Source organism: Polyodon spathula, chromosome 4 (assembly GCF_017654505.1).
Source record: "Polyodon spathula isolate WHYD16114869_AA chromosome 4, ASM1765450v1, whole genome shotgun sequence".
NCBI classification, from domain to species: Eukaryota; Metazoa; Chordata; class Actinopteri; order Acipenseriformes; family Polyodontidae; genus Polyodon; species Polyodon spathula.
In genome coordinates, this window is record NC_054537.1 from 70,763,657 (window position 1) to 70,778,282 (window position 14,626).

The 14,626-nt window shown below is 35.6% G+C and overlaps 1 protein-coding gene across 1 annotated transcript in view; it reads left to right on the top strand.

The window, feature by feature from the left end:
• cdkal1 (CDK5 regulatory subunit associated protein 1-like 1) overlaps nucleotides 1-14,626 on the top strand; it is a 410,621-nt gene that overhangs the window by 229,658 nt on the left and 166,337 nt on the right. The window contains exon 10 of the mRNA XM_041248498.1: nucleotides 12,401-12,546. Coding sequence (XP_041104432.1) covers nucleotides 12,401-12,546 — 146 coding nt within the window. The remainder of the gene's footprint in view (nucleotides 1-12,400; nucleotides 12,547-14,626) is intronic.

The window sequence follows — 14,626 nt, forward strand, 5'->3', positions numbered from 1 at the left end:
AAATAATGTAACACTTTTTGAAGCCAAATTAAATAGCAAAGTGTTAACTTGAAACCATGAAAATGGCAAACACAGGTTGTAGAGCAGTATTATTTGCATGCAGCACTTGCTGCTGAGGTGATAACTATGCGTTGGGTTTTATTATTGTAATGGTAATACATGGATTTGCCTTTATCTGCAGACAGTTGTAGAATCAATCTGTTGTCGGGTCCACTGTCAGTCACTTGTTGTGCCATCTGCCCTGAGCAGCCAGCCACCTTGAGCCAAGCTTTATTTCACTGGAGGATCGACATCAGAAAGAAGCTGCATTGTCTCCTTCTAATGAGTTCTATGCACAACTGAGTAAATTAAGCTTTGCAGAGTAAATAAGATGCATATTGAAATAGCAGCTATTGGCGACGGGACACAGGGCAATCAGATGTGTCACTAACATACATAATAATTAGAAGTTGCCTAATTAAAATGTCTGCTTTTTATTTTCTTTCATGAACAGTCATATCAGATACTATTTTGTGTAATTTCTGTTTTAGTAGGAAATTAAAATTCAGTTTGTCTTGCTGTTAAGTAGAATGTCCCATGAAATATTCAGTAGTTTTTGCAGGTAGTGAACTGCATAATCTGGTCTGGCATCTTTGCTTGAGCAGGCTATATTTATGGCACCGCTTAAAGATGAGAGTATCACGATTAAAACAGATTACAGTTTTATTTAGATTTGTCATAATAATGTTTTTTTTTGTTTTTTTTTTAATATAAAGTGTATGCTTTCAAAAACAGAAGAGGTAATTATTATTTACCTTACCAACTTTATTTATTTTTATTTATTTTCTATACTTGCAAAATAAGTTTTAGGACACCCAAGAAGTGCCTTCCTGGAAGGTTTCAGGTGCTGCTTATTTGATGCTGTTAGTCCTGTGAAATGGTGACTGCAATATGTCTAAATTGAAATTTCAATAGCATGTATGGCCACAATGTCATGACTAGCAATGATGGCAATGATTTCATGTGACGGGTCAGCTATATGTTTAGGGAAACATTCAGCAAAGTTGCAAATGGAAGTCTTCCTCAAAGTTAGTTTTCCCAGAATCATTTTCCATTTAAGCCGTCTTGCATACAGCAGCAGATGCCCTCTATCAAAGTCTGTCAGAGGTGCCGCATCGTGACTGATACTGACCTGTAACAAAGTAGATGCATCTTTTTATTTATTGTCATGATGCTAACAAAGCATCAAGTCTTGTGAGGGATGATCCATTACTTAAGTATGTGCTACATAGTTGTTGTTCCTTCTTGATGACATCACTTCAAAATAAATAACAACACTCTTTAAATTGTGATCTAGTTTATATAAGTTTTTGCACAGAGCTAACTTCACAGCCTTTGGGTATGTTTAATATACCTTTGTCAAGGGAAAGTGTGTTTGAAAACAAACACTGGAGGTATTTATAGGCTTTTAATGCCATGGTAACCACACATTTATTTCTCTTTAAATCCAATGTCTCTGTGACATCATTCACTATATAGCTAATGATGTAACGATCTTCTATTCCTTTCTATTTAAACCTTCAGGCATCATGGTATCTAGTCGTATTTATCCATTTATTTTATTTTATTTTTCTATACTGTACATTATCTAATTTTATTTTTTCTTATTTTTTTGTTCCTTGTAAAGTGCTGAACTATTGGTTCATTTACTTTTCTATTTCTTATATTTGATAGGTGGTTCTGTATTGTTTTATGTAATGATGTACCTGTCTCTCCTAAATATTTTATTTTATTACATTTTATGCAAAATATACCATATGCAAGGTTGCTGTCTTTGCATGACAAATTTTTTATGGCCTGAATATTTCTTTTCTTTATTTGCAATTTCACTTTTATCTTTACCCATATATTTTTCACACTTTACATGGGCTTTTACGGGTTTCCACGTCCCTTAATGTATCTGTGATCCCTTTATTTTTTTTATTTTTTTTTTACTGTAGACTAAAATGTAAGCCAAATTTGCATCCCTTCTAAAAGCTACGATCAGTGCTTTCGGAAATATTTTTTTCTGAATTTATGAAGTATACTTAAATGCTTTCAAACTATTTTTGAAATGTTGGGTATTAATTTAGAATATGTAATTAGTAATGTTACTCTTAACCCTCTCTTCCCTTTTCTTATAATCAAGTAGTTAATTCCTATTGGGTTTGTCAACATTTCTCAATTCTCTCAATAATTAGTTCTTTATCGTCTTTTCTTAAGATTTATTTGTAATTACTTTCTCTTTTTTGTAGTCATTTTCATCAGAACAGATTATTTTTATTCTTTTACCAAGTCCTTTAGGAATTGCTCTTTTAGTATATAGGATGTACAGATGACACATGTAGGTACTGATGCATATCAGTAGGTCTTGAATAAAGATCTGTTTTAATAGATCCTTGATCAAGTTTCTCCAAGGTGACTTAAGAATTCAATTTCAGATTTTGTCCATCTTAAATCCACCGGGTGGATATCATTGGCTAATTTATGAAACGGTACAAGAGATTCTTCTCAGTGTGTCCATATTCCAAATATGATACCTTATGTAATCTAATGGTTTCTTGTCTAGTTTTTTAAATCTTAGTCATCAACAGCAAGCTGTACTCGCTGTGTTTCCATGTCGGTGCCATCAAACCAGAACTAACCCATAGTCCTTCCTCGGCTCTTGGATTACAGAGTGTGACATATTGTTAATTCATTCAGATATTTTACATGTCCCACTGCAAAGAGTCGTGATTTATCTACATTACTAATCAGCTGGTATTCTTAAAACTAATTAATTCCTTTAATTTTTATCTTCTAATGTGTAACCCCATGTGGTGTTGTACAAGCGAGCCAGACAAACCCAGCAGGAGGGATTTCCACAATGGGTTTTAATTGTAAAGATGAACTGCAATCAACAAATTTCTAGAACATCTTTTTTTTTTTTATACTTATCAGATTTCTGTTAATGAGAAAACAGAGGCTACAGGGACAAAGCTATATAATTTTTGCAGAAGTGCAGTAAGCTTTTTTGCATGACAGTAAGGCCTATTAAGAAATGAATGTATCAAAAGCCCTTTTCTTTTGAAGATATTGAAAATAGTCCAATCTGATTAGAATAACTTCTTCGCTGGTTCCTTGTTTGGGAATATACATTGTTTTTTCCTTGTGTGTCCCTTTTTTGATAACATTCTTAATCTGCTAGTTTCAAGTAGTTTATAACGTTTGTTTATTCAGCACTGAGATTAGAATTTAATGTACAGTATGTTGGTATGAAACCATGTCAAACACATTTCAGAATTGTAGTAATACTAAAATAAACTAGTAAATTTGATGATGATAATGCCTTTTAAAGTTTGTCAGACATGTTTCTTTTAGCATTACTACATATCTATTCTGTATTGATTATTGAAATTGAACAGAATTGTATTTTTTAAATTGTGATGTTTTAAGGTAGTTTTAAATCATTTTGCCGCATGTCATGATGTGGGGGAAAAAAAAAATTACATTTACTGGAGAACAATGCAAATTGGCGAAACACCCAATGATGTGCAATAAGATTCTAGGGCCACCGCACCACAAATACTTTACTAAGTATGTACAACATTGATCTGTCATCCAGCTTCTCACAGGGATAATGACTTTCCAGTTTTATCAGAATTACATACCTCATCTGTGGTGGGAAAGCTCAGGACATTGCGATTTCTTGTATGTATGTATGTATGTATTTATTTATTTATTAAAGTATGTTTTAGAAATTTTAGTGCATTTAACAATAAAGTAAAAGCAGTGGAGAGTTGATATATTTATGTCCTTGTCTGTAAAACAAAATTTCCAGCAAGCTAAAGGTTGTCTGTTGACTGCAATAGCAGTTTTTGTTAACATTTTACATTTTAAATAGCTGGTTTCAAGCAACTGTCCCCCTTCCCCCTTTTTATTTGTCTTGTATCGTTGCAAGGACATTATCCACAATTCTTATATGCCCAGTTGAGACTTTCCTGGGATACTTTGTATTGATAACTCAGTATTCAGATGCACCATATTTGAAAGCTGGAAAAAGAGGCAGTCATCTGTTTATCATCTTTGAGATTTTCAGTACACATTCTCAGGGAAGGTTTAACGTTTCATTGACTGCAGATGGGAATTAAATGCATAATTTTCTTTTTTCATCAGATTTAAACATTAGGAAATTAAGTAAGAAGAATTTGAAGGGTAAAACAGGAAACAGATGCACAACTCAACAGCTGTATATTCTTAAAAATCTGCTTGTATTTTAAAAATAACATATTTTTGTATTAGTTAGTTTACCAGACAATGTGCTGTAATTTAAAATAGTGTACAATTACTTTATCTTTATGTTACTTAAAGTGCAATGTATTGTGTTCTGTTAGTGTTTGTCACATGAGCCGTGACATTTTAATCATCTACTGGTCAGTGAAACTGCTGTAAGGTGGTCTCAAATTGTAACTTTTCACTTTGTTACTTTTTTTCTTTATCACTTGTCAGCAATGGGAGTTTTTCAAGATGTTTTCATTGCAACATTTCATTGTACCCATACTTTTCAGGACCTGTGTGGATGCAACCTATATTTTAGTTTGCTTGCAATATTCAGACGTTGCATCTTATGGAATGATTTCTAGGGTAGTTCATTACTTTGTACTGTATCTGACTTACTTCATGTCTTAACTAATAACCTTGAGAAGGGCATCATCATTAAGCAATAACCACATTCAGATTAGATATGCAAATTTGAGGATGCTCAAATAACCAAAAAAAGTGTTTGTTTAGTAATGCCTGAATGAGAGTTTTTACAGGTAATGCAAATACAAACCGTCAATAATCCCCATTTTATTTGCAGTAGGTAGTGCATTCTATTATTAAGGTGAATCATGTTTCTGAGGTAAACATTGTGTGACTGCTTATATGGTGCTTTCAGGTAAATACAATTCAAATCAATTACAATATGCAAAGGCTACATGACATAAGTGGGGCTATTGCAGGTGTATGTTTAAACGCACATATTGGCTTAATATTTTCCAGCATCATTTTACTCCTACTGTCTTCAGATTTCCCAGATCATACGAGTGATGGGTAGCAAAGTTACTTTGGTAGCGTTACCTAGCCGTGTAAGGACCTAAGACTAGTCACAAAAATTACGAAAGTAATCAAAAGAGATGTGAGTTTCTCAAGGGCAGTTGCAGTGACTGTTTCCCCTCAATTCTTCCTTGAGAAAAAGTTGTGCCTACAAGTGAAATTTAAAGTTAGGTTTTTGCGAAACAAAATAAATACTACTAATTATTTTAAGCACAAGTGTTTTTTCCTCAGCTCCGGAAGCAGAGTTGTTAATAATTATGTAAGTCCTCCTACAAATGTGAAATTGAAACAATATGTTTTTTGCAAAATGACAATGTTGTGGACAGATTTGTTGCATGATTTTTGCTTCACTTCATTCATTCTCAAACAAACTAAAATCGTATTTACTCTGATCAAGAGGGAGCTTAGTTCTCACTGGGCTTTGTTTAAATTAACTATAGTACTATTTCTTCAGAGAAAAGAACTGAAAAAAAAATGTTTTCATTATTACACATGTATCAAAACAAAAATAACTGTGTCTAGACACATTCCCTGTAAGATTTTGCAGCTCCTACTGAGCCAACAGGGGATGCTAAAGTTTCCAGGTAAGCTCTAGGTTTCAGATACTCGTAGGTCTATGGTAAAAACAAATGTTGGTGGCACTGATGGCTTACCTGTGACTGGAAGGCTCCCAACTTCTGTGGTCATTTTGGGATACCTTTTTCTATTAAATTGATCGGCTTGAAGGAAGGTGTACACCAGTGGACTTGGAAGATGATGGAGCAATTTGGTGGTATAGATTAAAATATTTTTTTACGTTGTTTAGTGCCAAATGTTATTTTTAAATATGGAGACTGTGTCGTCCAGTGGTTAAAGAGCTTGTAACGATGAGGACCTTGGTTCAAATCCCAGCTCTCACTGACTCACTTTGTGACCTTGAGCAAGTCACTTAACCTTCTTTTCCTCTGTATTTCGGGTCAGACGTTCTTGTAAGTGACTCTGCAGCTGATGCATAGTTCACACACACTAGTCTCTGTAAGTCCCTTTGGATAAAGGCGTCTGCCAAATAAACAAATTATATATATCATACTCAAATACACCTGCATCACAGGTGTTGTCAGAGTCGAGATTAATTTACTGTTTAGATTAATTTAAATGTTTTTTATTTTTTTCCTCAGCCTTACGAAATTAGCAAATTCCCCTCAGCTATGCGCAATGCAAACATAAACATTGCATAAATTCTTTGACTGTCTGGCCCAGAGTTCTCAGTATGACCTAAACATCTGAAATATTGGCACTGAATTGAAATTGAAGCTAATTAACACATATACAACTATTTTTATTGCGTGTGAAAGGAATTTGGAAAGCGGGCAGACTTCTTGAAAGAACAGCAGAAAACCTTGGACGAAGATGATCATTGAATGACAACCAAAAATGGATGTGATATGCAGCAGATTGGAAGCAGAAAACCTGACATACTGAAATGTGCAGCAAAACACAGATGGCAACACCCATGGCTTGATCTGCCATGGACAGACTGCAGATGATGGCTTCATGACAAAGATTGATATACTCTTGGTTGGTTGTTAGTAGAAGTCCATTTAGGTCATTTTTTTATATTCTGTATTCTATCTATAGTATAAAACCACTAACCTTGTTCTGTATAAAGACTGGCATCTGTACTAGTGCTTTACAACTGAGGCCATTATAACACTTCATTGCCGATGTAGCATTTCACATAGGAGTTAAAACAGTTCAGTACCAGCTCTGAGCTGTCATAACTCGTATATGTGAAAGGGGTATAGATGACACACTCTGTTCTCCTATGGTTAGTGACACCTTATTTCCTTGCCACACTTAGGCTGACAAAAACGACCCAGTGCATTTTGTCATGATTTATAAATTATTTAGTTTTTCAAAATATCACTGACCTTTTAAAAGGAGAATACAGATTCACTCAGCCCCCATCCCCCCTGGCCACCCCAAGAGAACTGCACAAGATATTCTGCTCTGACACCTGCGAGTCCTGCCAGGGCAGGAAGGCAGGCTGACGAGAAGTCAGTTATGATAAGTTCAGCTAATTAAAGGCACAGCATTAGAATGTTGAGAGCAGAACAGAATTGGCTTCTTTAGTGAATTAGGGCTTTGTTCTTGTTCAAATATTCAATGCTTATACTGGGATCAATTGCCCTGAAGACAACCCCTCTGTGGTTTACATGAATGCCAATTAAAAATGGCAGTTTGAGTTAGAATCTGTAATGTACCAGCCTTTGCGTATTACGTTCTCCTGTGGCTAATCCAACTTTCTTACTGTATGTAGTTTGGATTTAAAGCCGGACAGTAATGCATTCTGTAGAGAGTTTGGTCATGATTCCATTATTAAAACACTTTATTAAAATAAATAAATAAATAAAAAAAAAAAAAAAAAAAAAACATGATGTCCAATATCTGGATGCATGGAATACTGTATATAAGGAAGAAGAAAATTGATAAACTGACATCTCACTATTAATAATATGCTACAACGTTTCTGCTTCCACCTTCAGATTACCTAGTAAAAATAGCTAGGTAAATGCTCCTGTTTTTTTACATTTGAAAATTGTGCAGTGTTTGCTGTATTTGAAATCTCTGTAAGTGTGTGTGTATGTGTGTCTATATATATATATATATATATAGCGGGCTTCTATTTTGCATAGATGCCGGCTGGAATGTTGAAGTGCTTAACTGTGAATTGCATTTTAAAATCAATCCACACACAAATACTGGCTTTTTCCCTTAACATTATAATCTACAACTAATCTGATAACAGCTACTTAAATATACTTTCTGATGCTGGTCTACAGACAAGGGAAATCATGTCTGTGACAGGACACCGTAACGAAGGCTCAATTCGCAGCTACTGGACAGCAAATCAACAAGGAAGACACGATTGGTCCACAGTTCTGTCATCGGCTTGGTCCAAACAACACCCTCTCTCAAATCCAGCCACTCAAACACCTAGCCCTGTTTCAGTTCTTTCAACACCAGCCAATCCACTCCCTGCCTGCTTGAATGATGCCCCGCCTCCAACAAGAAGTTTCAAGTCAGACTCAATACTACACGGATTATTCAACAATTGTAAATTATAATATGAAAGAGTAATACCCCAATAAACAAATATATTGGCAATAATAATAATAATTAATAACGCTTTCTCTACGTGTATGTCATTTTTCTTTTCTAATTATGTTAGGGACTATTTTCCTCAGCAGAATATTACCTGGCGAAATGTCAGAAGTTCAAGGTAAATATAGGTTTTAAAGTTTTTTTAAAGAGAAAATGAAGAAATAAATTGTTTTCTAATAGCGATAGAGCCCCCTCGATGCTTTCATTAGCACCCTTGTCTACGGCTCGCGACGCATAACTCCAGTCGCAGTCATCTACCACACGGTAGAGCCCGCATCGACGGGCTCTATCACTTAAATATATAAATAAATTAGGGGTTTTAATTGTGGCATTTTCTTTTACTTGATTACTCGCCTGATCTGGACAATTAATCACTTAATCACAATCATTTGCTATAATTTGCAATTGTAGTGAAAGACAACTAAAAGTAACACTTCGTATTAATGCTATTTTTTGCAAGCGTTTATTAATGACACCTAAGTTTTACACTCAGCTTTAATAATTTGACAATAAATGAAAATGTCTACTTATATGTGATCTGAAATTAGCCGAAGCTAGTCTTTTAATGTAATACATAAACTACTGTGTCATTCATTACTGTAATTTAGCAGCGGTATTACAACCAATACTGTGTTGGGTATGTTGGGCCATTTTTTGTATAAACTTTAAACTAACAGGTAATTAATTTAATTGGGTGCTATTTTATTTTAGTTTAATTTAGTTAAGACGAAGGCATAGGCTAGAGCTGTAAATGTACTGCTGTGGTACAGATTTAAACTAATAGAATATATTGTTAAAAAGAAAAATCAACTTACTTGTGACTCCGATGAGAAGATAAACTTGTAATCTTGCTGTGAAAGGAACATTACAAACAATATATATATATAGAGAGAGAGAGAGAGAGAGAGACACACTCACACAGTTCAGTGCTGTTGTGGTTGCTGGGTTACATGTTGCCTGATGCCGTGGACTGTTGCCAGGATGTGGGATGCCATAAGTGAGTGGTCGTATGTTTACGACAGAAGCCATCTTAAGTATTATTCAGTGCGCAGCACAATAAACAAGCTCCTTGGTTAATATACAACAACACTGTTTTGTGTCACACTTGTATGATACAGCAGCATAAGTGAGGTATATTTTTAAATGCATATTTATTTGAAGTTTTATTTTTTCTCAAATTGAGGGTGGTAAATTTGGGCTGCGTCTTAAAATCGAGGGTGTCTTAAATTCAAAGGAATACAGTGCTTATCTTCAGAGTTACAGACAGCATTTCGACTTGTGTTTACTACGTACTTCGTTTATAAAGTACTGCTTTCTATTGTCCCTTGGAGTCCATTGCAAGTGGAGTGCACTTTTGTTCGTTATAGGGAAAGGACAATCAAAATGAACGATAAGTTAATGAAATTAGATTATAAATAAAGTAGAATTACACCTACCTGTTCGTCTCATGTATGCAGTATTCTGCCTTTGATTTATCCTATTTGTTAAAGAATTAAAACGCAGTACAAAATGCAAAAATCCCAAATTGAAGCTGAACTTTTATTCAACATCAATCTGACATCAAGCGTTTCAAAGTGCACCAAATCTTAAGCCAACATGCAAGAATCCCAAACTGATCTTTTATTCCAAATCAACCTGACATGAAAAGTCTGACATAGAATTAATCAGATCCTCAAGGTTTTTTTTTTTCTTTAATCAATTTTGCTTTGCTGCATGCTTTCAGAACAAGCCAGAAAACAGTGCTTTTTGAGAGCCTATATTCACGACAGAGATATACCAGTGTTACTCATTTCAAACAATGAATATAGTTTCCAGCTTTGTTGCAACATATAACAATTTTCTTTGGGAAGCATAGTTACACAGCATGCACTTTTTAGTAAGACAAAAGAGTTGACTTCACAGTGGCATCCCCTGTGTACAGACCAGGATGTTGACAGTGTGTGTTTTATATTATCTTTTTTAGTTGTTTTTATTTGGGGCCAAAGGGCAATGTTAGTTATAGCTGAAGGTTATTTATAGTGAAGGGCGTTATAGCTACGGTGTACTGTACTTATATATACACACATCGCACAACTGTTCTTTCTCTTCTTATTTTAGATGAAAAGTGTGGTTTTCATTGTAAATCTGCCTTTATGGTCTTGAGTCTTAGACAGAGTTGTGTTTGGCTTCAAGCCATGAGGCTCTAGCTAGTAGTGAAATAGCCTGAAAGATTATTGTAAGAAAGCTGCATTTCAGGAATTGTTCCTTGAGGGCAGGAGAAAAAGAAAAAAAAATCAAAAAGGCTTACTTGGCAGGTTTTTAGATGCGTACAGTACCAGGTACGCTGTTTAATATACAGTCTAACTTCATTATAACAAACCCCTGGGACCTGGAGAAATGTTCGTTATATCGGGTTGTTCATTATAATAGGGTTTGGCAGTTTACTATATCAGAATAGTGAAGAAACAACCAAATTAAAATGAACATATGTATACAGTATACACTAGTTCTTTCAAGACAACTTCACATTGGTCAACATTTAAACTGTATATTTAAAAGAAAACAGTAAATAAATGAAATGTTTGGTCACTGCTGTATATATTGTAATCATAAAAACACTGCACCATTGAACCTTAAGAGTTAAAGCGAAAGTCACTGCTTGCAAAACAATACCTAGATAGACTTAATATCGTCTTTTTTTTTTTTTCGAAGCTGTTTACTTACTGCAATGTACTGAATTTCTATCATCCTTAAAGATAACAACCAAGAATCACCTAAAAGAGAATAGTCTCGCTGCACTTAAAATTTCCAGCACTACTATTTACTTTAACCAGAACTACTCGGAATGCGGCTTGTCAATGACACCCACTTCCTTAGAGATTGTTGTAGCGTTTCAGGCATTCTAATTTGGGTGAAAAATACAGTAGCTTGGTGTCTTAAAATACCTCTGCAGATATATGGGAGCAGCTTGGAAAATGTGCAATCCTGCGCTGAAATTCAAGCCCTGATGCACTCTGTTTCAGTCTTGTTACTTCCTCACGCCTGTTGCCATGGTTGTAGTTTGAGTGAAGATGGCAACGATTGCATATATCTCACATGATTCGCACTACAGCAGGTTATCTATGAATCAGCCTTATCTTCGAATTAGCCTACCAAGTTCTTTGTTTTCACTGAGAGAACAACACATTCACACTGGAGAAAGTTCACTGTCAGTGACTACCGAGATGGTTTTATCCGGGTAGATTTTGTAAAAGTGATTGTTCTAATAGAGCTAATTTCCATTGAAAAAAATGGTTCTTGCTGCTTGGATAGTTAAAGGGTGTTTATTATAAGAAGGGTTTGACTGTGTGTGTAAGCATTAAGATATATATAAGACCGACTTCCACTCCTCAAACGTCCAGTTTCTGTGTTTTTTTGGCCCAGGCAAGTCTCTTCCTTTTATTGTGCACTCTTAACAATGGTTTCTTTGCAGCAATTCTTCCAGTTAGGCCAGCTTCACGCGATCTCCTCTGAACAGTTGATGTTGAAACATCTGTTCTTCTAGTAGAATTTAGCTGAGCTTGTATTTCAGGGGCAGTTAATCGCCGGTTTCGCAGACTTGTGACTCGAATGAACTTGTTCTCTGATTCTGAGGTCACCCTTGGCCTGCGTGACCTTTTTTGGTCCTCATGAGTGCCAGTTTCTTCAAATTGTTTGGTCTTGGCCACAGCAGTTACATACACTTGCAAAGTTCTTGCGATTTGTCTGAAAGATTAACCTTCATTTCTTAAAGTAATTACAGACTGTCTTTTTTCTTTGCTTAACTGAGCGTATTTTTCCATTTTCTGCTCCTTTACATTCAGGAATGACAAACTTGCACCTATGCTACCTATATATATATATATATCTGAAGAAGGGCTACCATTACTGCCATAACACAAATTTAAATTTCACTAGAAACTACTCTCTCATGTTATAATCATACTAACGCCATGTATTAAGTTCAGCTTACTGCTAAATGTCTCAATGCCTAATGGATCACATTATGAAATGTTTTTTAGTTTTTTTTTGGGGGGGGGGGGGCGTAAAAGGCACAATGAATTTCTGATCTGTGCATTTCTTTTTGCTCATTGTATGGAAGGATTATCTAAATAAAACGTGTATGTTACTGTTTTTAATTATTCTTTTTTTTTCGTTTTTTCAGGAAATGGCAAAGATCCTTAATCATCCCCGGGTGTATGCCTTCCTTCATGTACCTGTCCAGTCAGCATCTGACAGCGTTCTCATGGACATGAAAAGAGAATACTGTGTGGCAGACTTCAGGCGGGTAGTCGAGTTCTTAAAGGAAAAGTAAGTCTCTTTATCTGAATCCGTGGAATAATTATTATTTTTATTTTTTTTAAATAGAAAATTAGTGGCTTAAAGTGTACAAGCACAGCACTGTACCCATTAGCATTTTAGTTTTGAGAGGAGAAAGATAAAAACGCTTAAAGCTCCTATAGAGCTTTGGGGCTTCCAAATGAAATAAAAGCTTTAGACATTGATGTGGTTTTGCCACTCCTCACAGCTGTGCATTTCTGTTATGCTTGTAACGAAATTCCTTGTAATTTGCCGGTGCTCTTCCAATTCATTTCAAATAATACAGATGTTGCCGTATTTGTCAAGCACAACCTATTTAAAATATATATATATATTTTGCCTTGCAAAAGTATTCAGACCCCTGACCAATTCTCTCATATTACCGAATTTCAAATGGTAAATTGAAATTTCATTCTGTTTGATATTTTATTTTTAAACACTGAAACTCAGAATCAATTATTGTAAGGTGACATTGGTTTTATGCTGGGAAATATTTTTAAGAAAAATAAAAAACTGAAATATCTTGCTTGCATAAGTATTCAACCCCTGTGCTGTGGAAGCTCCCAGTTTGCACCGATGAAAGAAATTGCCCTAACGAGGACACAATTACCTTACCATTGGCCTCCACCTGTGAACCATTAAAGTGGCTGTCACATTGTCTGGATAAAAACCCCACTGTTGAAGGATCATTGGTAAGGCTGTGAATCTGAAGGAAAATGAAGACCAAAGAGCATTCCACAGAAGTTAGAGATAAAGTAATACAAATGCATAGATTAGAGAAAGGGTACAAAATAATATCCAAGTGTTTGGATATCCCAGTGAGCACAGTTGGATCAATAATCAGGAAGTGGAAGCTGCACCACACCACCCAGGCACTGCCAAGAAAAGGCCGTCCCTCAAAACTCAGTGCTCAAACAAGAAGGAGACTTGCGACAGAAGCCACAGAGAGGCCAACAATCACTTTGAAGGAGCTACAGAGTTCAGTGGCTGGGAGTGGAGTAATGGTGCACCAGTCAACCATATCAAGAGCTCTGCATAACACTGGCCTGTGTGGGAGGGTGGCAAGAAAGAAGCCGTTACTCAAAAAGTACCATCTGAAAGCTTGTCTGGAGTTTGCCAGAAAGCATGAGAGTGACCCAGCTGCGATGTGGGAAAAGGTTTTGTGGTCAGATGAGACCAAGATAGAGCTTTTTGGCCAAAACTCAAAGCGCTATGTGTGGCGCAAACCTAACACTGCCCATGCCTCAAGACACACCATCCCTACAGTGGTAGTGGCAGCATCATGCTGTGGGGATGCTTCTCATCAGCAGGGACTGGGCATCTTGTTACAATTGAAGTAAGAATGGATGGAGCAAAATACAGGAAAATACTGCAAGAGAATCTGCTTCAGTCTGCTAAAAAACTGAAGCTTGGGAGGAAATTCACCTTTCAGCAGGACAATGATCCCAAGCACAAGGCCAAAGCAACATTGGAGTGGCTCAAGAACAAAAAGGTGAATGTCCTACAGTGGCCCAGTCAAAGTCCTGATCTCAGTCCCATTGAGAATCTGTGGCACTATTTGAAAATTGCAGTCCACAAGCGTCGTCCAACCAATGGGCCAAAATCACTCCGACACTGTGTGCAAAGCTGGTACATACTTATCCCAAAAGACTTAAAGCTGTTATTGCAGCGAAAGGTGGCTCTACTAAATATTAATGTGTGAGGGTTGAATACTTATGCAAGCAAGATATTTCAGTTTTTTATTTTTCTTTAAAATATTTCCCAACACAAAACTAATGTCACCTTACAATAATTGATTCTGAGTTTCAGTGTTTAAAAATAAAATATCAAACAGAACGAAATTTCAATGTACCATTTGTAATTCAGTAATATGAGAGAATTGATCAGGGGTCTGAATACTTTTGCAAGGCACTATATATATATATATATATATATATATATATATATATATATATATATGTAGTTCCATTTCCTGGGTTCTCTTTTTCATGTGTTTTTTTGCAGTTTTACTTTACTTAATTAAAAGTTGTAGTCAGTCCAGGCTTTGAAAGCCAAAGTAACTAGGCAGGTT